Source organism: Diabrotica undecimpunctata, chromosome 8 (assembly GCF_040954645.1).
Source record: "Diabrotica undecimpunctata isolate CICGRU chromosome 8, icDiaUnde3, whole genome shotgun sequence".
NCBI classification, from domain to species: Eukaryota; Metazoa; Arthropoda; class Insecta; order Coleoptera; family Chrysomelidae; genus Diabrotica; species Diabrotica undecimpunctata.
Window position 1 is genome coordinate 91,824,184 of NC_092810.1, and position 26,233 is coordinate 91,850,416.

The following is a 26,233-nucleotide window of genomic DNA, read 5'->3' on the forward strand; positions in this document are numbered from 1 at the left end:
CCTAATTTATACATTTAATATATTTGGTCGGTATTTAAATACAATTACGGCTGTATACTGTTTGCCCGGGAAGAATTTACCTAATGATATATGGTTCCTGTGGGATGAGAGGACAGATGTAATGAAAATATTTCGTTTACGTTTGTTCTGATTAGTTTGTGTGTTATACTTTGCTAAACGTCGGACACGGAAGTACAAACGAGGGGGAGGAATACATTCCGCTGGAATTGTTATTTGTTATCCATCGTGAGGTATTTATTTTAAATATAAATAAAAAAAATATCAACAGATATAGTGTTGTATTCTGTTTTCTATCCTTTTGTGTTTCTGACATGTCTTTTATATATAGTAGTGTCGTTTTTTTTTCTCTCTTGATCTTCGTCATCGATCTCCATGTTTTATTCCTAGACGCAATCTTTAAGTACCTCTATTTATTAATATTTTCGACCTTGCATGTATGTCTTATGCATTCCTTTCCTACTTAAATGAAGTATCTTATTTCTATTGATTTCAGTAGTCTTTTAGTTCTTAATATTTCTAATCTAGCTTCTGAATTAAATTTCATTATATTTATTATTTGATATCTTATTATTTGTACTTTTACATTAAACCTGAATGTTTTCTGAATTTATATTTACCTATATTATGTCTATTTCTTATTTCTTTTCTTTGATACTGTCATTTATTTTGTCTAAGAACTGAAAACTATCACGTAGGATAACTTGGATGTTATAATAAAGGACGTGTACGAACTCATCACGTTATAGCCACTCATCAAATTATTAGACCGTCCGAGATATAGCAAATTGATCACCGGCATCTCCTGGATATCCGTATACTGATCACCTCAGATAGGTCAACTTATTACCAGCAATGTGGAAGATTACCTGTTGCCTGTTACACTTCTTCTTTACGTGGTAATCTATTAAAGTCAGAAAGTATTTAAGCAAATTGTCTAAATAATTTTGTCGAGCGTGGGACAAAGCGATATCCTGTGATGTACGCCAGATGGACAGGTGTGGCAGGTGGGTAGGTGTGAAGGGTGGACAGATCCTCTTCTTCTTTTCGTCTGTCAAGTCTACTTCTTTTCGTCTCGTGACGTTTCGTCTTCTTCTTTTCGTCGGATTAATATATAATTATGTACAGGCTGTTTCACAACGAGCAACACTATCTATATATTGGACAATATTTACACGATATTTATGAAAATTCATTTATGGGAATTAAAAATTATGACAATATATAGAATGCTAGCTCAGGCCCTTTAGGCCCATAGCTTCACAATTGCTCTTTATTGTTTGCGGTCCTTAGTTCTTCCTCTCCAATTTCTTATACCTTTCTCTTTAAGGTCCGTTTCTGCTTTGTCTGACCATCTCTTTCTTGGTCGACCAACTCTTCTTTTGTCACCCATCTCTGTATTTTTAAAAATTTTTGATATTCTTTCTTCTTTCATTCTGTCTTCTCTCATTCTTTCTTCTTTCATTCTTTCTAAATGCCCTAACCAACTCAATCTTGAAGCTTTAGCAACTTCTGATATCGCAAGCTCTTTATAAAGACTCTTTATTACCTCTAAAAATTCTTTTCAATATTTTCCTTTCTTATTTTTGCTTCTTATGCTGTTTGGTTTATCAGTCATGTTTCGATTGTATAGAGTACTGTCGGTCTTAAAAATGTTTTGTATATATTTATTTTGGCTCGTCTCGATACATTTTTAGATGTAATAATTTTGTGTAAAACTCCAGCCTTAACCCTGCGTTAGTGTGCCTAGATAAATTAGCACAAGAGGTGTTCTGGGGTATGTCATACCCCAAACTAAACTAACGCAGTAAGTTATAATTTTTAAATTTATTCATTTAAAATGGTTAATCTTGGTTTTTTACTTATTTATTCAAATTCAAATTCAAATAAATTAAATATGGTACTGTAAAAATCTAATATTTAAATGTTAAACATCATTTATCCAACATATTGCAATTATGCTAGTCAAAAAACACGAGTGAACAATAATACACTCAGATATTATTAAAAATGTTGTCAATCACACAACTCTTAATAAACTTATAGCCTAAGATTCTACAAACTAAAGAAAAAAAATGTCAAAATACATTGAAAAATAAAAAGTTACGACTCCTCAAAATTGTCGCAATTTAAATACGTCATTATTGCGTGTTCCAAACAAATTGGAGTATCACATCGCATGCACATGTAAAAAGTCTTCCCATCTTTACTTCTTGGACAAACAGAACATCTACTGCTTGTTCTACGTCGCTTAGGTCCCAACTGATGTACCTCTGGTTGCTGATTATCACGTAGTGGTCGACGCAAGGATGGATGTTGTCTTTGTTTGTTTCGAAACTCAGAAATCAGCTGCACACCCAGTTCTTTAAAAAAAAATTAGTCTTTTTAATTTATTGTTTTTTGAATTTGTTTTATATATAACTTAAGCATTCACTCCAGCTGTATTCAAAAACGAAAAAAATAGTGTCAAAATCCAACGACGACTATTTCTTAATACGCTGTAATTAGCAGATAGCTCATCCAATGTGTCTACACCGCCTTTGGTTGAATTGTAAAAGTCGATAATTTCAGGAAATTTCTTTTCACCAGTTTCTTCAATTATAGTATCATCATGATGCAATGTAGAAAAGAGGATTACATTTTTTGACTTTTTTTGCGCATATGAGACAGCCGTTACATCTTCTTTGAAGGCAAATTTTGAAATGCAAATTTCTCTTCCTCGTGTGTTCAGAAGTGCTGTTGGAATTTGCCTTTTCTTCTTCCTAACTATCCCAAAAGATGTAAGATGATAAGTCTGAAGTAGATTGATCATGAGCGGATAACTGGTAAACCAGTTATCGAAAGTAATATTGCGTTTAGTACCAGAAACTGGCCCAATCAAACGTTCAACTATGTTTTGCTGATTGTTACTTTGTCGGAAAGGTCCTTCTGGCTGTGTGTCGACGTAAACTTTCATGTTTAGATAGTAGTAAGTTTTAGCATCCACTAGCACAAATACTTTTAAGGCATACGTCGCTGGCTTATTCGGTATGTATTGAAAAAATGACACACGTCCCCTGAACGATTCCAGTTTTTCGTCTATTGTAAGATGTTGACTGGGTATATAGTGTGTCTTACAGTTGACAACGAGTTGATCAAATATACCTCTAATTGCTGCCAATTTATCGATCTGTTTTCTTTCTACTCTAATTTGCACATTGTCGAATCGCAAACATTGCAACAAAATAGAATATCTCAAAAAACTGCTCTTGTCTAAACAGTGACTCTATAGGTATTTTGTAATTTGCAATCGATTCTCTAAAGCTTAAGTTTTAGGGTATATTGAAAAAATTTCGTTTTATGAATAGAAGGTTTTGTATTATTTTGAAAAGTGCTTTTTTACGAGCTTTTTATTGAGCCTAGTAACAAGCGTATGATATAATAAATATCTTATAATTGTTTATAAGTTAAAAAGTCAGTCCTTTTTCAAACTGCTTTTTAATAACAAATTTAATAAAATATTGCAGTTTTTTTATTACACCTTAAAAATGTACCCTTATAGAATCGATTTCAATTTACAGAATACCTCTAGAAAGAGTATCTGGGCAAGAACAGTTGTTTAAATAATCTCTCTCCGAAATAAACAAATTTAATAACTTATAAATTATTTTTTTAATCTATTTGAAGTTAAGCACACTTTAATAACTCATTAACTGCCATACTTTTAAGTAGTTATATTAGATGCCATTATGCAAAGAACAAAGTTATTAATATTTATAAATTACTGCAAAATTAAGGGTTTTTTCCAACTGTCTTGGTAACTGCTGTATGTATTTAAATTTAGAAACACTCAAATTGAAGAACATTTAAAGGTCTACAATTTTTATTTGAACCATTTTTCTCTAAACTGCATATAAAACCCTTTTATAGACAAAAATGACTTTTTAAGATTGTTTATAACACTTGCTATAACTTTATAACACTTGTTAAGATTGTTTAAAACAAAAACTGATTGTAAAAGTAAAATCAACTGTACGTCTTCACGGCTTTTTCATCAGCTCCCCCTCAATATACCTTTTAGAACTTTCAAAATTGGTATAAGATTTTTACGTGAAATCAACCATTTTTTCCCAGATAGACGGTGGACGGTAGACGGAAGATGATGTACTATTTTTCTTATTTATAAACGATAAAGGGTAATTATTCACAATATAAGCGAAATTAAATTATGAGGAAAATTAGTTTGGTTTAAAATCAATGTAACAACGAAACATAATCCTATATCTAAAAAATAATGTGAAAACGACCTCTAAACTAGAAATCCAAAACCTCAAATAAAACGTTTATTTTTTCAGTATGGATTATTGTCAACAAAATAATTACCAACGTTGAGATACCTTAAGAAAAAATCTTAAAACATTAGCAAATGATTCTATAGACTTCTATATTAGTATTTATTTTGCGTCTTATTAACTTCATATTTTTTTTTTGTTAAAGAAAAGCCTAAAAATTAGATATACATAGGTATATCAAAACAGAAAGATTCATAGACACAGACTCCCAAAAACTATCTTAAAAATTCTCACTTATTCCGCGAAGGAATTCCAACCAGGCAGAATATTTTATAAAACTTCAGTCTGAAGGACTAACAGACTCGAAGAAATATTTTTAAATGATTGTTAAGCTGTGTCAGGGAGGCATTAGGGTCATTTAGATAACGGTATTGAAATAATTGCTGGAACCGAGAGCTCGCCAGGCCAGGACTGGAGATAGTTTGCTGGTGCTTCACATTTAAATGGTTTTCGACGAGCTGTAGATATAATATGTATTTATCTACTCCTATCACTATAGATATTAAATGATTAATACGTTTAACTTCCAAATTATTGTCGTTTTCGATTACAGTTTGTTTCTATTGGTAGGATGCGTTAATTTCAATCCATTTTCATTTAATGAACTGTTTTAAAATAGATGCTATACAGATTGAACGAATTTAAAACGGAACATACAATTTAATATATGTCTGTTTGAACTGCATTTGAAATAGTGGACCAATATAAAACTTGGACAAAAATAAATCCATACCCGGTGATAGACATTGTATAAAATATCGTTCAACTATCTGTCTCCTTTAAATGAAAGATTAGCTTGCCTAATAGTTGGAGAGATAAAGCCGAAATTTTGAACTGATCAGTAATAAGACATTTCTCTATTGGAATATATTTATTGTAACTGGGTTAAGACTTTGCCTTACAGGCGGACGCCCTCGTGGTACAGGGGGTGGCGGACAGGGGTGAAATTGCAATTTTTTGGGGAAAAATTAACGATAAGTAATATGTCCGCCATTTTCATGGCTCATTATTTAGCCCCTAAAAACTCTAAATCGAACAGAGCGGACAGCTGGGTTGTTACAGGGAGCCATAAAACGGGATCAAATGTACCACTTGCCTGCGCATTTTAGGTCTCGGTAACAATTTTCAAACTGATTTTATTATGATATTTTTATACCGATTGATTTGAAAATTTGTTTGCTCACTTCTGTTACTATTCTGAAAAGCGTCAAGTAGAGTTTTCCTTAAAATTTTCCAAAAAAATTTCCGTAAATGAAAATTTTCGTAATTTTTTGAGGTAAACTCTAATTTGTAGAATCCTTTCGATTTTCTGTCAGTTATACCATGATTTTTTTCCAAAAATTTTCAAACGATTTTTCCGATAAGAAAAAAAAAATTAGAAAAACTTTTCTTAAACATTTGATAAAACTCTACGTCATCGTCTGAATCTTTTATAGAATATTTTGTAGTTTTAAAATGATATTATGTTATTGTTTTTTTTTTTTCAAACTAAAGTCATATTTACTTTACAAATCACATTTTTTTCTTAAATATACCTCTGGGCAAATTTTCAGCCATATTATCGATCGTTAATTTTTCCGAAAAAAATGACAACTTCATCCCTGTATAGCCACCCCCTGTACCATGAGGGGCGTCCGCCTGTAAGGCAAAGTCTTAACCCAGTTACAATGAATATATTCCAATAGAGAAATGTCATATTACTGATCAGTTCAAAATTTCGGCTCTATCTCTTGGACTATAAGGAAGCGATAAGTGGTTTGACAGCATAATAACTGCTTGTGTAGTCTAGTTTTTTCAGAGATTCTAGGCAACCTATTTGGGTGGAGTTTTGACTTGTTCTTGAAAGAATTCAGAATCCAGCAGCCCGCTGAAGTATTGGATTTTTATAATATAATTATTTGACAACCTTTTGTTGGCCAACCACCTAGAGCGGAGTTGGGCCGAAATACATTGATTTCGTATGTTCTCTTTTAAATTCGTTCAATCTGTATATAATTTAGTATATGTAAAGAGATTTTTCAAATATTCTTCCAACAACAATTCAACGTTTTTGAGCTGTAGAGGGAAATATTCAAAATATGTTATCCCAACCTGTGTCGTTTAACGAAAAACTACCCACCAACATCCTTCTCCAGTTAAGGATAACACGGTGGAAAACGTATGTAGTAGTAGTTTACCACTTTGCCCTCTACATTTCCTATCTTCATCATATCTACTCTACTACTCTTTTGCTTAGTTCTTAGTTCTTTCGCTCTTCCTTTAACTCCTGCTTCTATTTTTTTACCGTAGTAATCATATTATTTTTGAGATTCCAATTTTTCTGCTAATTAATCTTTTCTACTCTGATTTTCTAATATAAACACCTTCCACACTTCCACCTTTCTTTCATCCAGCCTTTACACAACACTGTATACTCGACAGTATTTTCATATCATCGGTGGCAATATTCGTTCTCTTATTGACTGACACATATGGCAATCTTTTCCTTGCCAATCCGTTTCTGATCGGAACCAAAATAACCAATCATCTATGGCACATGGATAAGTTAAACTACATATTAAAGTTTATCTTCTCGTGTTACGGCGGACCTATTTCTTTTGGTTAGTGATAAGATGCTGGATTTAGTCAGCCTTTTAACATAACAAACTCCATATTTATACTACCAATACCTAAATATATTCATCATTATTTTTAACAGTCTCAATATACGACAGGAGCCAAAAAACAGCTGTGTCTGCAAGATCGAAGTTAATTTAAATAGTCATGAACTATCAAAATGATGAATAATAAAACGTTTTTGAACATATTGATTGAAATGTCTTGAACTGTTCTAAATACTTTAACTACAGCACCTTAACTACTTAACCTTTTTCCAGTTTACGGAAACCTAAGCTTGCGAGTTTAATTAGATAGTTTCTAAAGGATATTAAGAAACCTACAAGTTAGACTTCTTCGGAAATTCCAACGAAATTTTCGCTTTTTTTAAGAATTTGCTTCAGCAAGTGGCCGTGCTCCCAAATAATTTTAGGGAAAATTTCTCAGGGTCTTCTACTTGTTGAAATTCTAGTATGAGAAACTTATTGTTCAACATATTTCCCCACAAAATTATTAAAATAAAAAGGGGTCTGCTGGAAATAAATGAAGAGGTGGCTGAGTTTGCCCAATAAACCATCTAATTTATATATGGAATATGTAAATGTAAATAGAGATTTCCGCCCTTTGGTTCTCTTTGTCAAGTTTTACAATTTGCCCTAGGATATATTTCTGGACTTGTTCTATCTCGCTGCCATTTATAGTTATACGTCTGGGATCATCTGTGTTGATCATTGTTTCTGTTCTTGTCATATTTATTTTAAGGCCGACGTATCCGGAGCTGTCTGCGAATTCCTTCATCATAATTTGTAATTCCTCGAATGTGTTACCTATAATTACGATGTCGTAAGCGAATCTGAGGTGGTCTAACTTGTTGTCATTAACGTTGATGCCATATAGTGGGTTCAATACTATAACTAGACAACTCAAAAATTGCTTTTGAGATAATCGCAAAAATAGTTTTCGGGCTTCTTAGACGTTCAATTACAGCAACATAATTGTAACGTATCTTAATATTTATTTTTTTATTATTATTTAAAGAATGTTTTTAATTATTCTTGTTTTTATAATTTTTTCAATTCTTGGTTTTCAATACCAAGAGATACTATAGGAGTGAATCGGCATTCTTCTTCTTTAAGTTCCATCTTCTATCGAAGGTTGGGAATCATCATGGCTATGCGGACTCTGTTCACTGTCGCTCTAAAAAGTTCTGCACTACTGGATTCAAACCATTCCCTTAAATTCTTAAGCCAGGATATTCTTCGTCTTGCCACATTTCGCTTTTCTCGGATTTTGCCTTGCATAGTAAGTTGTAATAATGCGTATTTTTGCTCTCTAATCACATGTCCTAAGTACTCAAGTTTTCGTCTTTTGATAGTTAATATTATTTCCGCCTCATTTCCTATCCTTCTAGTTACTTCCACGTTTGACAGTCTTTGAATCAATGATATTCGTAGGATTCTTCTGTAACACCAAAATTCAAAGGCGGCTAACTTATTCAGATGGACTTGTTTTAGTGTCCACGCTTCCAAGCCATAAAGAAGAGTAGAGAACACGTAACATCGAATCATTATCAGGCGTAGTTCTAACCTTATAACAACAAAGAAACTTTTTAAGTTATATTTTTCGTATACATTTTCGTCACTTGTTACTTACTAAGTCGTGAATTTTCTATTATGATGATATCACCTATTTACTAGTTCATTGTGTATGAAAAATAGTGTCGTATAATATTGATAAATGTAAAGTCTACAGAATGATGATCTGAGTCCAATACTGTCTGCACCAACGACGGCACGCCACAGGTGTGTTCCTGGTATCTCACAAGAAATGCTTTTGATATTTTTACATAACCAGCTACAAATTAAACGTTCTTGTACAGATGATAATCGTAGTAGGTTGAGAATTTTATCAGGCTAGGGATAAAATATCGGTGGTTAGTTTTACAAAAAAGAAAGAGTTTGTTCAGATAAGAAGTAGGTAGGTTGTTCATGGTATTTAGTAGAACTAACTGTATTAGAAAATTAATAGTGAAAATTACCATGATTTGGTAATGTAAGTCTGCAACTATTTTCTAAGGCTACGCTTGGGTTGCATATTTTAATTGAAGTGTAATGATTAAAATCCTACTAAAAAACTATTGTAACCTTTTGAGTAAGAATTAGTAACTTTTATTAGTGTAAATCAAGCTTTTAAAAACTATTTTTGTTTTTAATTAGATTATAGTCAGTATTTGTTTAATTAAACTCTATTTTAGAAAACTAATCAGTTGTCTGTAAAAATAAGCCTCGGTTTGGATCATTCCATTCGTTGTTTACGGTCTGACAGAGGAGTAACTTCATCAAATGATACATTTTTGGAGTTGCTTGTTTGTCGATTTGATTAATAAAGCTTTTGAAGGTCGTAAAAACTTTTGTAATTTTAGATTTGTTCAAATGTGTTGGAAGTATAATAAAACCGGAATAGAGTAAAGTACTGCCGAAAGTGTCGTAAAATGTTAGATTCGCCTTTATATTGTCTCTCGGTTTTAAGAAGGCATTTTACTTATTTTATTGTTAATTAATTTTGGAAGTTAAATAACGGTATTTTGGAATACTTGGATATTCAAAGGTAGAAAATACAAAATTTAATATTAAAGTATTTCAGAAGTATTTTCTTGAACTTCTGTTGTTCTTGTAGTTAGAAAACATATTTTATTTTACATTTCGACTTCCAACTCAAAAATTGTTTTCGAAATATTTTTTTTAATTATGTATAGTCTAAGATCCCACTGCAGCATTACTACGTTTATAACGAAGTTAATCAAACTGACATTTTTACATACACTTAAAAGTGGGAGAATACTTTGATAATAGGTTGCCGGTCAAAAAGTGGCCATAAATATTTTTAATTCAATTAATAGTAAACATTTTTTGACAAAAATTTTATTTCGTTCATTTATTTTTTAAATGAAATACGCTGCTTGTACGCCTATAAACATGTTTTTTTATATGAAATTAAGTCTTAATATAATAATATAAGGTTACCTGAGAAAAATGGTCGCAAATTAAGGTTGCCAGCTGTTAAAAACGCGAGGTATCAGATAAAATAAAAGACAGATAGCGTGCTACTGAGAACAAAATGCAAAAATATCTATAAGCAGTTGAAATGTAAGAACAATGACAAAAATAAGCAAATTACACCAAATACCAACCTAAATGATGAGATACAATATAGATATTTTAGGAGTAACTGAAACCAGATGTAATGGGCCTGAATAAATCAAATTACAAGGTGGAATGACGTTTATGTATTTCAGCAACAAAGATATAGATTCAAATAAAGAGAAAGGATTTGCATTAATGCTCACTAAAACAGCGACACAAGCGCTGATGGAAGGGGAGGATGTATCGGAAAGGATTATATGGGGAAGATTCCGAAGCAAATTTAGAAACTTAATTATAATTAATGTTTATGCATTAACAAAGCCACAAAAAGACGCAGTCAAAGACGAATTCTATGAACAAATGTATATGCTTTTAGCAAACTTACAAAAAACTCATAAACGAGATATCAAAATTATCACGGGAGACTGGAATGCCAAAATAGGAAGAAATAACAACGGAAAGGAAAATGTAATCGGAATCCATGGTATAGGAGATAGTAATGATAATGGCATGAGATTATTAGAGTTTTGTTACAATTTCATTTTAGGAGGAACAATATTTTCACATCACAAAATAATATAGATATCTCCAGGAGGAGATATTAAAAACCAAATCAACCACATTCACATTATTTCGAAAGAATAGAAAAATTCTTTGCAGGACGTGAGAGCTATGAGAGGAGCAGATTGTGTATCAGACCTTGAACTAGTTAAAGTAAAGTCAGCATCAGAACAAACTACAGGACAAATAAAAAAAATTGACAGAAGTAAATTAAAAAATGTGGACATAATAAGAAAGTATCAAACTACGCTAGAAAAAGATGTAGGAGACTTAACGAAAATAGAACAGTTAAATGTTGAGGACATATGGGGAATATATAACAATTCATACATAAACTTAGTAATAGAAATAATTGGATATAAAAATACTGGTAAACTGTGGACAACCCAGGACACCTAGACAAAAATTGAAGAGAGAAGAACAATAAAAACTAAAGTAACCACAACAACAAATCCCATAAGACGAAGAGAACTAAAGGAAAAATACAAGCAAAAAAACAGGGAAGTAAAACAATGAGCTAAATTGGACAAAAGGTTGCACATAGAACAAATTGCAAACTATGCAGAAGCAGCAGGCCAAATACACGACACAAAGACGCTAAACGCAGTATCAAAAAGACTAAAATTAGGTACAAACAAATAAAAATTAAAGAGAAAGAAGGAGATATACTTACAAGACAAAAAGAAGTAGCACAGCTGGACTCAATTTTTTGCAAAATTGTATGATGAGGACATGAAACTAAATATGTTTGTAGAAGAAGCAGACAGAAACGAAGTATTGAACATAAATGAAGAGGAATTTACCAAAGACGAAATAAGATATGCAATGAACCATTTAAAAAACGACGAAGCTTTGGGAGTGATGGAATACCAACAGAATTAATGAAGGCACACCTAACCCTGTCAGTTGATATTTTTACCTATTATTGAAAAAATATGGACTGACGAAAATAATCTTAAAAAATGGAACGAAAGAATGATAATAAAATTACCAAAGAAAGGAAACCTTGCTTTATGTGAATTGGAGACCCATCACCCTATTAAATGTTGCTAGTAAAATAATTACGAGGATCATCCTGGAATGAATAAAAGACCTCATAAATGAAAAACTTAGAATAAAGCAAGCAGGATTTCGGCCTAACAACTCTTATATAGACTATATGAACACTTTAAGAATCATTTTGTAAGAGGTAACGGAATAAATGGAAAAAATTTTAATAATTTTATGGACTTTGAAAAAGTCTTAATTCAATTAACCGCAATATGATGTGGAATATACTGAAACACTACAGAATGTTAGACAAATATTTAATGACAATAAGGCTCTTTACGACCAATGTACTGCAAGAGTTGAGCATGAAGGAGAACTATCTGAACGGATGTATATACCTAGAGGACAAACAAATAGAAAAAGTAGAAGAGTAGAAGTTTTGCTGTCTGACTAGTCTGATAAATACAACAGATGGCACGTAAATAGACATACCCAGGAGAATAGCCTTAGCACAAAGCGCCTTTAACACATTACGCAAAGTATGGGCTTCGACAAGTATTAATAAAAAAAACGAAACTGCCTTTTCCATACAAATATGAAATTAGTCTTAGAATGTGGAGCTGAATATGTAAATATAACTATACTTGAGGAATAGAAAACAACTAGTTCATGCACATGATACTGACTCTACTCACAAAAGCATTGCATGTGGAGTACCACAAGGTTCAGTACTGGGTCGTCTACTTTTCCTTATTTTTATAAATGACATCACTATCTTAAAAATCGATGGAAACATTTTTCTTTTTGCTGATAATACCAGTATTACCTGGAAGAACTCTAATATTGCAACGCTTCATGCAAAAATAACTTCTGATATATTTAAAATAAAAACCTGGTCCGACTCTAATTTACTCTCTTTTAACGTTGATAATACAGTAGCATTATCCTATAAAGGAGCTCTTCAACCCTTGCTTCTTAATAACGGTCAGATCAGTATAATTGATTCTGTAAAATTTCTTGGTATTTTTATAGACAGCAACCTTAAATGGTCCCTTCATATCGATTTGTTAAGTAAGACACAAGTCTCAGCCTGTTATGCAATAAGATCTGTTTAGAAGGAAATAAGTTTAGCATCTTCCAAAATAACATACTTTTCTTTGTTCGAGTCTCATCTTCGATATGGCCTTCCTTTTTGGGGTTCTAGTACAGCTGCCCAATCTGATGTTATTTTTAAATTACAAAAAAGAGCAATACGGTATCTTTTTGGCCTCAGTACAATAACACATTTGCAAAAGTTACTTAAAAAATCACGGGATTTTAACTCTTCTTTCTCTATGTATTCTAGAAACTGTTTGCTTAATTCGTAAACACCTACATGTTTTTCCAGCAAGACCTAGTCATGACTACTCCACTAGAAATTCAAGCTTTGATGTGTACCTATTTACCGATCCCATCCACTGAGTTAGTAAAGAAATCATATTATATTCGACAAAAAAATTATACAACCACCTCTCTTTGCAACTTGAATCTATTTCTTTCCTTAAGTTCCGTAAATTGACAAAAGCCTATCTATCTGAAAGACCTTATTATTCAGTGGACAATACATACAAGTAACAAAGTATTTTTATATATATATATATATATATATATATATATATATATATATATATATATATATTTGGGTATCACATGCAGCAGCTTAAACTAATTCGTAAACTAGTTCGTAAGGTTTTATTATGCAATTTGCAATATGGTGAAATTTTGCAATGTATATTTTATTATGTTTTATTCTGTGATATTATCGATGATATTATTACTTTTTTTAACTTATATTAAGCTTTGTCCATAAAATTGTACAATTTTTAGTGACAATAAAGCATATTTCTATTCTATTCTATAAAAAAAACAGTGAAGACCACTTGCTACATGGAAAAGAACGATAGAGAAAATTAATCAATCAAATTGGACGGGACTCAAGCAATGATGCCTGAGGCTAACAACCTTACCAACAAATCATTTGCTTTTGCTATTAAAAACTGATATGCCCTTTGATGCACTATGTAGTTATATAATTTATATATATATATATATATATATATATATATATATATATATATATATATATATATATATATATATATATGTATATATATATATATATTTATATATATTTATATATATATATATATATATAAAATATATATATATATAATATATATATCTATATTGTGCATATATACATCTATATATATATATATATATATATATATATATATATATATATATCCAGCATCGAATAATCAACATATATTTTTAAATTTTTTTTAAAAAGTATTACAACTCAGCCAACGAACTGTTATTTTCTATTAATAAATTTCTACAACACCTGTTAAATATGTTTATAAAAAATTATTTTTATACACGTAGTTAATTAAAACACATTTGCAGAATTTGTCGGATGCAAAACCAATCGATTTTCCCAAGGAGAGTTTTAATATTTAATTAAAAGGTATCCCATTGGGATAAGACTTGTCTGCCATATGGTTTAGAATAATATGAATAACGACTTTATAATAATCGCTTAGCTTTTTTAATATTCTTAATTGAATTTAGGATGTTAACGGGATGTATAATTGGTAAATAGATAAACAATATGGATGGTATGTTCAACGCTTGAATTCTTGTATAATAAGTGTTGCGCTCTCATCGAAGATTGGTTATTATCAATAAACTACTTTTCTACTGTATACTAGTGATATTAATATCTTCTGGTTTACTAAAAAGTGTCGTGAAAAGAGTAATTTGCAAATTGGTAGATTTTGCAGTAAAAATAGAGAATAGCTTTAACTGAAACGGTCAACCAAAAAAAATAAAGAAACTATATATTTTCTCTAAATAAAACTCATCCATTACAGGCTCATAAGTAGAATGTAGCACGATTTAATAACCTAGGTTAAAAGAAAAAGTTATAAAAAATAAGAGCTTTAAAATCGAAAAAAAAACCGGTGAGATCTCACAAGGAAACAATTTCAGAACGATATTACCAACATAAAATCCAATTTGATTATTTTCGCTAAAGATATTTTTGAGTATTATTTACTTTTTTATTGGAAATAACCACAATTTCATTTTAAAATACATTTTCTTTGACTGAAAACGAGTTGAGAACAAAAAATACACAATTTATCGAAAATTTACAATTTATCGCTACAAACCGCAAAAAAAATTAACCTCAAAATGTTTGGATTCAAACACCTATATTGAAGAATTTTTTTAACAGCTTTATTATACTAATTGCAATTAATATCTGTACGATATCTTTTTCTAATATGATATGAAAGGTGTAATGGACGGTGGTGGTGTGAATGGCTGTGTCAGTATATATATTGAAATGTCCGAGGCAGAAGCCATAATCTAAAACATAACTGCTATGCACTGTCATCCACATGCTTTTGCCCCATAAAACACGGCGTAAATCGCCAAATACAAATCTACAATAAAATCTGCATAATTGCCCGAATGCCTGTGTGTTGATTATTATTTTTTTTTGAATGTTTTGTTATAAGGTAAAGCGTCAAAAAATATACAAACTTTATAAAAATTAAGGATAAATTAAAAAGTGAATTCAAGGACACAAAACTGTATTCCGTCCTAAGAATTCTGAATGTCTCGGAAAATACGTTGAGTATTTATTTATTGAGTATTTTAATAAGAATAACGTTTAAAAGAAACTGAAAGTAGTGTGTAAATAGCACGTTAATATTCAGTCTTTTTTGCAAGCTCCAAAAAGTGAATAAAACAAATTCTCAAAATACTGGATAACGAACCAAAATATTATAGATTAATGACTGATAAATAAGTAGAAGATCAAGTATATTAAATTTATATTAGGGACGAATGTAACATAATATATTTCGAGTCAAATAATGAGCTGGTTAGGGCATGTATATAAAATGTGGGAAATGAGAAAAGCAAAAAAACACCATCGAAAAGAACAGGAGAAGAGGAGAAAATAGATCGGCCAAAAAGACAAGGCCAAGCGGTAAAATATGATCGACAGAGAAGTGGTGTAAAAAATTGGCAAGCAGCCACAGAGAACAGATCCAAATGAAATGCGCTTGTTACGAGATTGAAAGGTTCAAAGCCATTAGACTTTAATGTTTGCAGTGTTCATTTTTATAAGAAGTGCTGTGAAATAGAAAATATTTGACTTTTTAACATACATAGTAGTTTAAAGAATCACAGTTTTTAGTTTGTGAAGCTGACACAGAAGCAGAATAATAGACAACAACTGGCAGGTAATAGTTGGCAAAGAGACAAAACTTAGAAAATGGAAAGAATATATAAAAAAAAATTTTCAGGATGAAAAACATCAAGGGAGAGACAGACAGTGAGCCAAAGAAAATAATTAAACAGGTGCTAAGAGTATTTCTTCTTCTTCGTCTAGCCATTCACGTCCACATCTGAACATAAGCCTCTTCAAGTCTTCCTTTCCATTGTTTTTTATTGTACGCTACTTGTAGCCAATTTTTCCCGGCAGTCCTTTTCAGATCAACTGTCCATCTCATAGGAGGTCTGCCTCTGGGTCTTTTGTGTTGGTATGGTCTCCAGGTTAAAATTGATCTGTGCCATTTGTTTAGATCGCTCCTAGCTACATGTCTAGCGTATTCCCATTTCAACTTTAATGATTTTTGCACCACATCGGTGACTTTGGTTTTCTGTCTTATCCATATGTTTGTTTTCTTGTCCTTAAGTGATATACCTAGCATTGCTCTTTCCATCGCGTGTTGAGTGACTCTAAGTATATTCATATTCTTTTTTGTGATTGTCCATGTTTGTGCCGCATAAGTTAATATCGGAATAATGCATGCATCAAAAACTTCAGATCTAAGATGTAATTGAATTTGTTGATTTCTGACTATATAGTTCAGTTTACCGAATGCTGCCCAAGCTAACTTTCTTCTTCTTTTTATTTCTTCAGTTTGAATTTCCCTATTTAGTATTATTTTTTGTCCTAAGTATATATATTCTTCAACTTTTTCTATAACTTTATCGTTTATTATTGTCACGGTGTCTTCGGAGTGCATGACTTTTGTTTTGTTTAAATTCATTTTCAGTACTATTTTAGAAGATTCGGTATGTAGTTCTAAAAGCATGGTTTGCATTTCTTGTAGGTCAGTAGCTATCAGGATTCTGTCATCTGCAAATCGTAGATTACTGAGGTAGCGGCCATTGATGTTTATTCCCTTATATTTCCAATTCAGGTTTTTAAAAACGTCCTCCAAAACTAAGGTGAACAGTTTGGGTGATAAAGTATCTCCCTGTTTGACTCCCCTGTTTAATGGTACAGGGTTCGTGTGTTCATTTTCATTTAGGTAGTATGTAGCTGTAGCTTGGTTCATAGTTTCTTTTATTAAGTTAATATATCTGCTGTCTATTCTACAATTTTGCATTGCGTTTATTACGGCCGTGTGTTCTATGGTATCGAAAGCTTTTTCGTAGTCTACAAATGCTAGAAAAACTGGAAACTTGTATTCGTTACATTTTTCTATTAATATTTTTGTGGTTAACAGGTGATCGGAAGTTGAATAGCCTTTTCTAAAACCTGCCTGTTCATATGGTTGGTATTCGTCTAATTTCCTTGTTAGTCGAGTAGTTATGACTTTGGTGAGTATTTTAAACAGGTGTGACAGTAGGCTGATGGGTCTGTAGTTTTTCAATTTTCGACTATCACCTTTCTTGTGTAATAAGATTACTTTAGAGTTGTTCCAGCTCTTAGGGACTTTGCCCTGATGTAAACAACTGTCCACAAGCTTAGCTACAATTGCAATTAGTTCCTTACCTCCTTCTAATATCATATCTGTGGTAATATTATCTTCTGCAGCTTTATTTCTCTTCATATTTTCCAATGCTGTAGTTACCTCTGAAATTGTTACTTTTGGCATTATTTCTGATCCAACATTTTTTATTAATTTCCGTGCTGGTCTAAGAGTATAAACACTCAAAAATATTGAAAACAGAAGAAGAAGAAGAAGAAGACAGTATGCATGTCCTTAGTAACCATTTTTTTTTTTTGGAATGAGGTGGAAAGGTTCGAAACCGACTAGGGAAGGTGTCCCTAGTACTGTTGGATTCAACCAGAAAAGGCAGGACCACACGAGAACGGCATGGAGTTCACATGAAAACCGGGCCCCCATCGTGCGCCCCTGTCAGGTCGCCTACCAACTAAAACCACCCCCTCTTCGACGCTGAATATCCCCGGACGAGTTCATTGGAGAACGAAACATGGGGACATCCCGCGCAGTCTGGAAGGGTGTTCTTGCAGAAGGTCTTAGGGCTTATCCTACAATGTATACCTAATAACGGCACACATCTAGGGGGGGTCTGAATCCTTTTTCAAAGGAAAAGGGGGAAAGGGGTTCGGAAAACTGACGTTATTATAGAATTAAGAAGAAGAAGAAGAAGGTGAAAACAAAAAGGAAAGTTTGCACCTTTATGTCGATGTGAGGTAAAGATAAATTTATTGTGTAGTCTGTTCTCTCACCTGGCTTGTTCAGCCCTTTCAAGTGTGGTCTTTCTTTTCATGATCTCCGTTATGTGGTCTATTATGATTTCGAAGTTCTCCTTGTTAATCATAGCTACCTGTAAAATGTTGTTGGGCGTTGTCAACCCTATTCTGTTGTGAAGCCTATTTTGTTCGGGGGCGAAAACATTACACTGGAAGATGCAATGCTCAGCGTCGTCCCTTTCGCCGCATGTAGAGCATATGTCATCATTGGTTTTCTTGATGGCGTATGTGTAAGACCTAAAAGATCCATGTCCAGTCAGAAATTGTGTAAAATAATAATTCACTCGTTTAAACTTGCAGTTGTACCAAGCCACTACATCAGGGATTAGAGTTTTGGTCCATTGAGCTTTTGTAGTCTGTGCCTCCCATTCCATCTGCCATTCTGTTAGTAGTTGCTCTCGTACGGCCGCTCTTTCCTGGGGTAAGTGACCGTTCCGGTTATCATATAGCATATGCCGTTCTTTGGCTAAGAGGTGAATGGGGAGCGTACCAGCGATTGTCTGAAGGGCCACGGTAGAAGTGGTTCGATACGCACTCGTAACTTTGAGAGGGGGTTTCTCTGTGCTCTATTGATCATGTCTTTGTACTTTTTATATCTCAGTACATCTATCCAGACGGGGGTTCCATATAGGAGGGTCGATTGTACAACGTGTAGGTACAATATTCTCTTGTTGCTGCTAGGCCCACCTATATTGGGTAATATTCTCTGGATGGCTGCTGTCTGTTCGTAGGCCTTCTTAACGACCCTCGAAAGATGTTTCGTGAAGCGTAGGCCTCTGTCTAGATCAATGCCTAGATATTTAGCACAGTTCGTTGCTTTTAGCTCATTGCTACCTAGTTAGAATATTAAATCTGGCCCGGCTCTCGGGGCTTTCAGAGTAACCGCTTCGGTCTTGTTGCCTGCAAGTTCCAGGTCGTTATTCGTCATCCACCTATTTACTTTACGAAAGCAGTCGTTTACAGTGTCTACGAGTTCTAGATACATGTCCCCTGTTACTAATATAGCTAGGTCGTCGGCATATGCTATTGCCATGCGATTTCTACCGTAATCGATGTCTACTACCCCATTATACAGTACATTCCATAACGTCGGGCCTAATACGGAGCCTTCTGGTACGCCGGCTGTTAATCTGATTTTTGTGTTTCTAGCCACTGAGAGATATCTATTACTTAAGTATCTCTTTATGATGTTTATTAAATATCCCTACACTTTGGCAGATTCTAATTTGCTTATGATGTGCTCCCAGTTGGCAGAGTTGAAGGCATTCTTCACATCGAACATTACTAAAACAGCCCATCTTTTCCTTGTACTCCTGACAGTATCTGTGATATGTTTAATCGCATCTACAGCTGATTTTGCTTTTCTGAATCCGTATTGTCTAGTTGAGATGATATCTTTTTCCCTCAGCTCGTCTTCAAGGCGATTTTTGACAAGATTCTCGTATAGTTTTCCTAAGCAGTCAAGCAGACAGATTGGCCGATATGCGCTGGCATCATCCAGATCTTTGCCGGTTTTAGGTATAAGTGTAAGTCTCGCGAGCTTGAGTTGATCGGGGAATTCTTGCCTTGTCAGTAGCTGATTAAGGATTTCTCTTACTGGTTCTGGTTGTAATGTAGTTAATAGTTTTATCGCCTCTGGTGGCACACGATCTGGTCCAGGAGATTTACCTACTTTAATGGAATCTGCGGCTCTCATGAGTTCCGCAAGGTTAACCTCGTCTTGACAGGTCATTTATAACAAAGTTTGTAGTGGGATTATTGGGAAAGAGGGTATTCACAATTTCCATTTTTTTATCATCGCACAGATTATACGGATTCACTAATTTCAGCGTTTTGGTGACTATTCTGTAAGCTTCGCCCCATACGTCATTCTCTAGTGCCTTGCACAAGTTCTGCCAATATGTGCGCTTAGTTCTCTTGATTGGCTTATTTAGCTCTTGTTTGGCGCGTTTGTATTCGTCCTTTGTCTGCTGTGTCCTATTCCGCTGTGCGGTTCGCCTTATTCTAAGGCATTCTGTCCGTTTTTGTTGGATTTCATCATTCCACCAGTATGGTACGGTATATGCGACATATTTCCTCTTACTGCTCAGGTTGTGTGCTTTTATAATTGCATTCCTAAAGGTGAGAAAGTCGGCAGTTTCTTCTTATAAGTTGCTTATTTGTTCCGTAAATCTTGCTTTGTTGAATTCGAGTGTCTTTCTGCCGTTCTTAGTTGTGACCTCAGTGCCAATTTCGAATGTGATGTACTTATGTAGAGTGAAGATGCTCTCGTCTAGAACATCCCAGTTTGTGATTTTTTTGGCAAAGTTGTTAGATGCTAGGGTAATATCTATATGGCTTCGCGATTCACCTCTTTCAAAGGTATATTTACCGTTATTTAACACTGCCACGTCGGTCGATGAAATCCTTTCATTCCATATTTCCCCCTTGTTATCATTTTTTGGTGACCCCCATAGAATAGATTTAGCATTTACATCACCAACGATTATAACGTGTTTTTCTGTAAGTGACGCTTCGAAGATATCATCTACCTTGTCTTGGTATTGTGTAGTGTTTATATTCGGTGATATATAACAGGCTACTATTGCCACTTCGTTCATATTGATTTTAATAAATCCTTCTTTCTTAGTAATCTTTTTTATTTGCACACTCTTGTTCAACAGGAAGATTGCAACATCTGACCGTGTATCGGTGATCCAACCAAACTTTCTGACGATGTTTTTGTTTGGTTCTGGGACTATAATAAGGTCTGCATTTATTTCCAAAGCTTTTGAATGTATCAGGTCGTGTGCCGCTTTGGCCCTTCCGATGTTTACCTGCAGTATCTTGAGACTTTTTAACGCGTTCGAAGCCATTGTAAGTCTATACCACTAGCTATTTGGTCACATGGTGAGGGGGGTTTCTTAATCTCAAGGGTCAATATTGACACTACCCTGAGAGGTAGGAACCGATGTTAGTTCCCCATCCAGGGTGGGAGGGGGCGGGGTAGGTAGGCGACCGGGTGGTTTAACAAGGGCAAGGTCCGCTACGGCGCTGTCGCAAAGTGACCTGAATTGGTTCATCAAAGACGAATGGATCACTTCGATAAAAACCTGATCGTCCGTTCTTCTTAACTCCTCGGCAAAGGGGGATGGGTCCGTAAGCCTTGGTTCCTGGTTTGAGTGTCCTTGTTCTTGATCCGTTTCCATTGTCAAAGCCTCCGTTTTTGGGGAAGGCTGGTACGGCTGTGGGGGGGCAGGGGCTCGGTATTCCGTGGGCGTTCGGCCTGTCTAGCTCTCTGGAGAGCTTCCCGAAAGGCTGGGCACTTACTCTGTGCCCAGTGCCCTGTGCCTCTGTGCATGTGACCCTCCTTTCCGCACCTATGACAGTGTCCGGTGCGGTCTGGACCATCACACCTCGACGCATCGTGCTGGTAGCTCCAGCAGCGTTGGCATCTCTCTACTATGTACCTGCGTTCCACCTCGCAGCGTACGAGTCCCACCTTCATATGCCGGAGGTCTAAAATCCTCCTTGCTGCTTGTGCGGTAAGGACGACCGTGGCTGCTTTAGTGTTGTTCCGCATCGGGCGTATCTGTTTAATGGTGAAACTAGGATCCCACCTGCCAGTTTCTTGTATTATAGCCCGCTTTATATCCTCCTCTTGTGTGCTCTCCGTCATTCCTCTTAAGTGAATGATTGTCTGCTTTTCGGTTCCCACCAATTTCGCCGTGAAACCACTTTCTTTATCTGAGAAGGCCTTTTTTAATATCGAGACCGCCCCCTGGTCCTTGTCCATGGTTATTAAGAGGTTCCCGTCCCGGGTACTGCGCAAGCTACGAATAGCCTCCCTTGCCTCCGTCTTTTTTACGGCCTTCTCCACTCCCTCTAAGAGTTGGGAGTAAGACGTGTCCTTTTTGGATACGATGAAACCGTACGTTGGCCTTTCTCGACGCGTAGCCGTAGTAAATATCTGAACGGTAGTTCCTGTGGTGGAAGCAAAGATCGCTTCTGCCATCTTGCGCAACTCCATTACCGGCATATAGTTCACATGATGGAGAGCCACAGAGTCCTCGGAATTCGTTTTTTCTCTTACACGCTCAAGACCGCCCCAGAGTTGTTCGGGTGTGCCGGCTCGTAATTTGATGACTTTCTCTGTCTTTGTTTTTCTTTCTCCGCCTCGTCTAACCGTCGTGGAATGTTCCAACACCTCCAAGTCTCTTTCGAGGGTGGGAAGGTCGGGGTAGCGGTCCCGGTATAATCTTTGTATTGAGTGGGTCATTGTTGGATCATTTGGCTCCAGAGCTACGACCTTAACGCCGCACTTGGAGTCCAACGGGTTCGATATTTCAATGGTTGTCTTTCTAAAGATATTTTCAGGCCAGCCGTAGCGAACGTGCCTCTGAAAGTCGGCGTAAGTATCGACTCCTTCGAGGCTCCTCACCTTGATTGCCCCGGAAGGGCCGTGCCAGGCATCCGTTTGTGTTCCACATTCCGCCGTAGCAGGTTTGGGTACTGTCATGGTTTCAGAAGTGCCCACCTGTGTTTCCGTATCTACTGTCATCCGCTCCACAGGCTCAGTCGAGTGTGTCTGGAGCCATTTCCTAAAATGCTTCATCTTCTGTAAAGCGTGTCTTTTTGTAAGATGCCTATGGATCTCCTTTATCGGCCTTGCTGTATTCGGGAATTCCGAGATAAGTCCGGTGAGTTCAAATAATTGTTTGCCAACATCCTCTAAATAGTCAAGCAGCTCAACCGCCTCGCTGCAGGTCTTCTTCTTATATATATCCCATTCAAAATTTTCTTGGGAAGCCTTCCGTTTAAATATGTTTTCATCCGGTAGAGAACTGGTTCTCTTCCTGAAGTAGTCTGTTTGTCTTCCCGAATTACCGCTCGGGTCGCCCGCGGTTTTTAAGTTTTTTGCAATTGGTATCATTTTTGATCCCAAGAGTAGCTAGGGAAATAGTATTTCCGCCACCACAGAGCCCCGCATGTGATGGTAAGGCTACATACAACGGAGGTTCGCCAGGTATCCCGAGGAGACCGTTCATGGCCACGTGTCGTGTGGTCATTCATCCTTCGGCACGGTGTCTAACACCTTAGATTCCGGATTTTTTTCCGCTGGTTTACTCCGTCGGATTTTTGGTTTTCTCCTGTGGAAGAGGAGAAAAGGGGAGAGAAAAAAGGAGAAACTGAAAGGTGCGAGGTGGAAGGCGTCGCAATTGGGACTGATTGCGGCGTCTTTCAGCGTCCCGAGACGAAGTCCGACGGCCACCCTGTGCAACGGCGCAGGACGCTAGGTGGACTGTACTTGGTTTCACTGGTCGTGCTCCCCTCACCAACTTCAGGGACCAAGACTAATTACTAGGCCCTCCCACCGGCGACGAGGTAAAATCACAGTCCTGGGAGGGTTAGTAACCATTTAATGCGCTCAATGTAAGGAAAGAAAACCGAAGGACTGGATAACTTTCACTTTTATTGCAATTATTACCAAAGAAGACCCAGATAGATAATAAAATATTAAAAATTAAACGAAAGATACTACAAAGGTGCATTCTTTCTCTCGAAAATATGGAAATGCAAATTGTCCTCGGAAATAAGAGGCACTAGATAAAGTATAGCTGAAGAGTAAGTAAAGGGGTAGTATCATTATTGTAACTTAAGATATGTAGATGAATTAATGGCAGAAAATATTCATGTCTAACAAGAAAATACTGAAAACTTTTATTTTCAACGCTTATTCAACGATTATAGTTTATTATCACTTAAGCTGTTTCGGCCTTTCTCATGTGATCTATTTTTGGTATGCGTTTACACTTTATAGTCTATAACTGAATACGTTGAGGAGGGGAGAACTGTTTGTCTCAAATTGGTCATACAGAATTATATCTGTGTTTTTTAATTTGTTAATTTCCATAGATTCTAATAAAGATAGCTTAAGGCCTTTAATTTGAATGTGAAAAATTGCTCATTAAAAGCATGATTATGGTTTAGAAGGTGAAGTGCTTATGTAGAATCTGATTTTCTGTTCCACCACCTCGCAAGCTGTACACGTGGAAATCCCCTCAATATAGACCCGGGAGAATTATTAGGAATCAAATAGACTACATTTTAGTAAATAAAAGATTCCAAAACAGCTTTACATCTGCCAAGACTTATCCTGGAGCAGACTTGAAGACAGACCACGTTTCAATAGTGGGAGTATTTCGAGTGCAGAAACTCAAAACAGTGCAGAAAAGGAAAGCACAATCAGACGACCTGCGTATGCTGAAAAACTTTGATACGAGGATGAGAGTCCAAGCCACATTAAACGAGCAAGTGACTGCAATTAGAGACGAATCGAACGTAGAACAAACGATCAAAAATATTACAGAAATAGTGCAAAATATAAAGGATAAACACTTAAAAGACAGATAGATTAATGAAGAAAAAATCATGGATGACAGATAAATTCCTAAAACTAATGGACGAGAAAAGAGAAGCCAAAAATGACCCGGACACATACAAAACCATATATATATATATATATATATATATATATATATATATATATATATATATATATATATATATAGATATATATATATATATATAGATATATATATATATATACATATATATATATATATATATATATATATATATATATATATATATATATATCTATATATATTGTTATGATATGTAAAATCGAGAAAAATATTGGTTTGTTTAAAAATAAAGTTCAAAAACATTAAAATAATTCAGATAAGTAGGATAATATCCAACAAACATTTCGGAGAAGGAAAGTTATTAAATCCTTGGATTTCCTGTACTAAACATAGTGTAAGCTTTGCATAAATTATTTCTTTGTTATACTTGAGTGACCCGCATAAGTTTAAGTGAAAGCCACAGACAATTGAACGGGGTTTTTCAAAATACATTAATGCAGTGATTAAAGACAATAGAAGGGATTATAGAAAGTGGTTTTTGTTAGTTTTTAAGAATTATAGAAAAATATTATTTGTAAATAAGTTTTAGGAAATTTATAAGTATAGGTAAAAATTTGTTTGTTATCGAAATGAAAAAATGGGGGAATTGTGACGAGTTGTGATTGGCGGAGATTGAAAAAGGTGGGATAAGTATGTAGGAAAAAGTTTAGCGAGATTGAGGAGAGAGAAAAGATATAGTCAGTTGATTTTCCAAGTCTGTAAGAGGAACAGTGATTGTTCTCTGGTGGTTCCAAAGAAGTAGCAAGCAGTAGTGTTGAATGTTAGTGAGTTTTTGTGGAGTTAGTGTATCTGACAGAAGCTGAAGCAGCAAAATATTGTAAGTCATATTTTCCTACTTATATTCCAAGAGTCACTGTTCAGGCCAACGAGAGATTCAGTTTATCGTAAAGAGAAGATATTCCAAGAGTCATTTTTCACTCGGGCCAACGAGAGATTCAGTTTATCGAGAGGAGAAAGGCTATCATAATTTGAATGATTTTTGCTTTTGAAGGAGATCATTAAGGACGATATACTTGCAACAATCTGTTGTAAGATTGCTGATTACATAGGGAGCGGTTGAGAGGAGATAATACAGTCTACAAGGAACAAGGATTTGGACCACTCATCATCAGAGAGAGATATTTTTGTTTTCTGCAGTTTTTTTTCTTTTATTGATAACACAATTTTTACTCGTAATTTAGAAAGGATATAAATATTTTGATTAGGAGAGTTAGAATAGTTTGGGATTTTGAGTTTTCAATTAATATTGTTTGTACCATAAATTTTGATTGTTCACGTACGGAGAACAAAATTTTGAGAATCCTTATATGAGATTTGTTTATTGAAAACTTTTGAGTGTGAATTATTTTATTATTTTTATTTCAATATATAGTGTTAGATCATATGTGTTTTTTATTATTCCGGTATTCTCTGGACCTTACCTTTCACATGTAATAGCATAGATATTGAAGCACGAATTTAACCCTGAGATAAAAGAATTAAAAATTGTGATAGAGTCATAATCATATCATTTAAATAATTTTAATTAATCAAAAAAATTAATTAGCTAATTATTGCTTG

At 34.6% G+C, this 26,233-nt stretch overlaps 3 protein-coding genes across 3 annotated transcripts in view; 1 reads left to right on the plus strand and 2 right to left on the minus strand.

Moving 5' to 3' along the window:
* LOC140447769 (LIM domain only protein 3) overlaps window positions 1-26,233 on the plus strand; it is a 1,475,576-nt gene that overhangs the window by 993,428 nt on the left and 455,915 nt on the right. The gene's annotated exons all lie outside the window — the stretch shown is intronic.
* LOC140448999 (uncharacterized) lies at window positions 2,441-2,974 on the minus strand. Its single transcript, XM_072542139.1, has one exon. It carries the CDS (start codon window positions 2,972-2,974, stop codon window positions 2,441-2,443), a length of 534 nt encoding a protein of 177 aa, XP_072398240.1.
* On the minus strand, window positions 20,351-21,061 carry LOC140449000 (uncharacterized). The gene has a single exon (XM_072542140.1). The coding sequence runs from the start codon at window positions 21,059-21,061 to the stop codon at window positions 20,351-20,353; it is 711 nt and encodes a 236-aa protein (XP_072398241.1).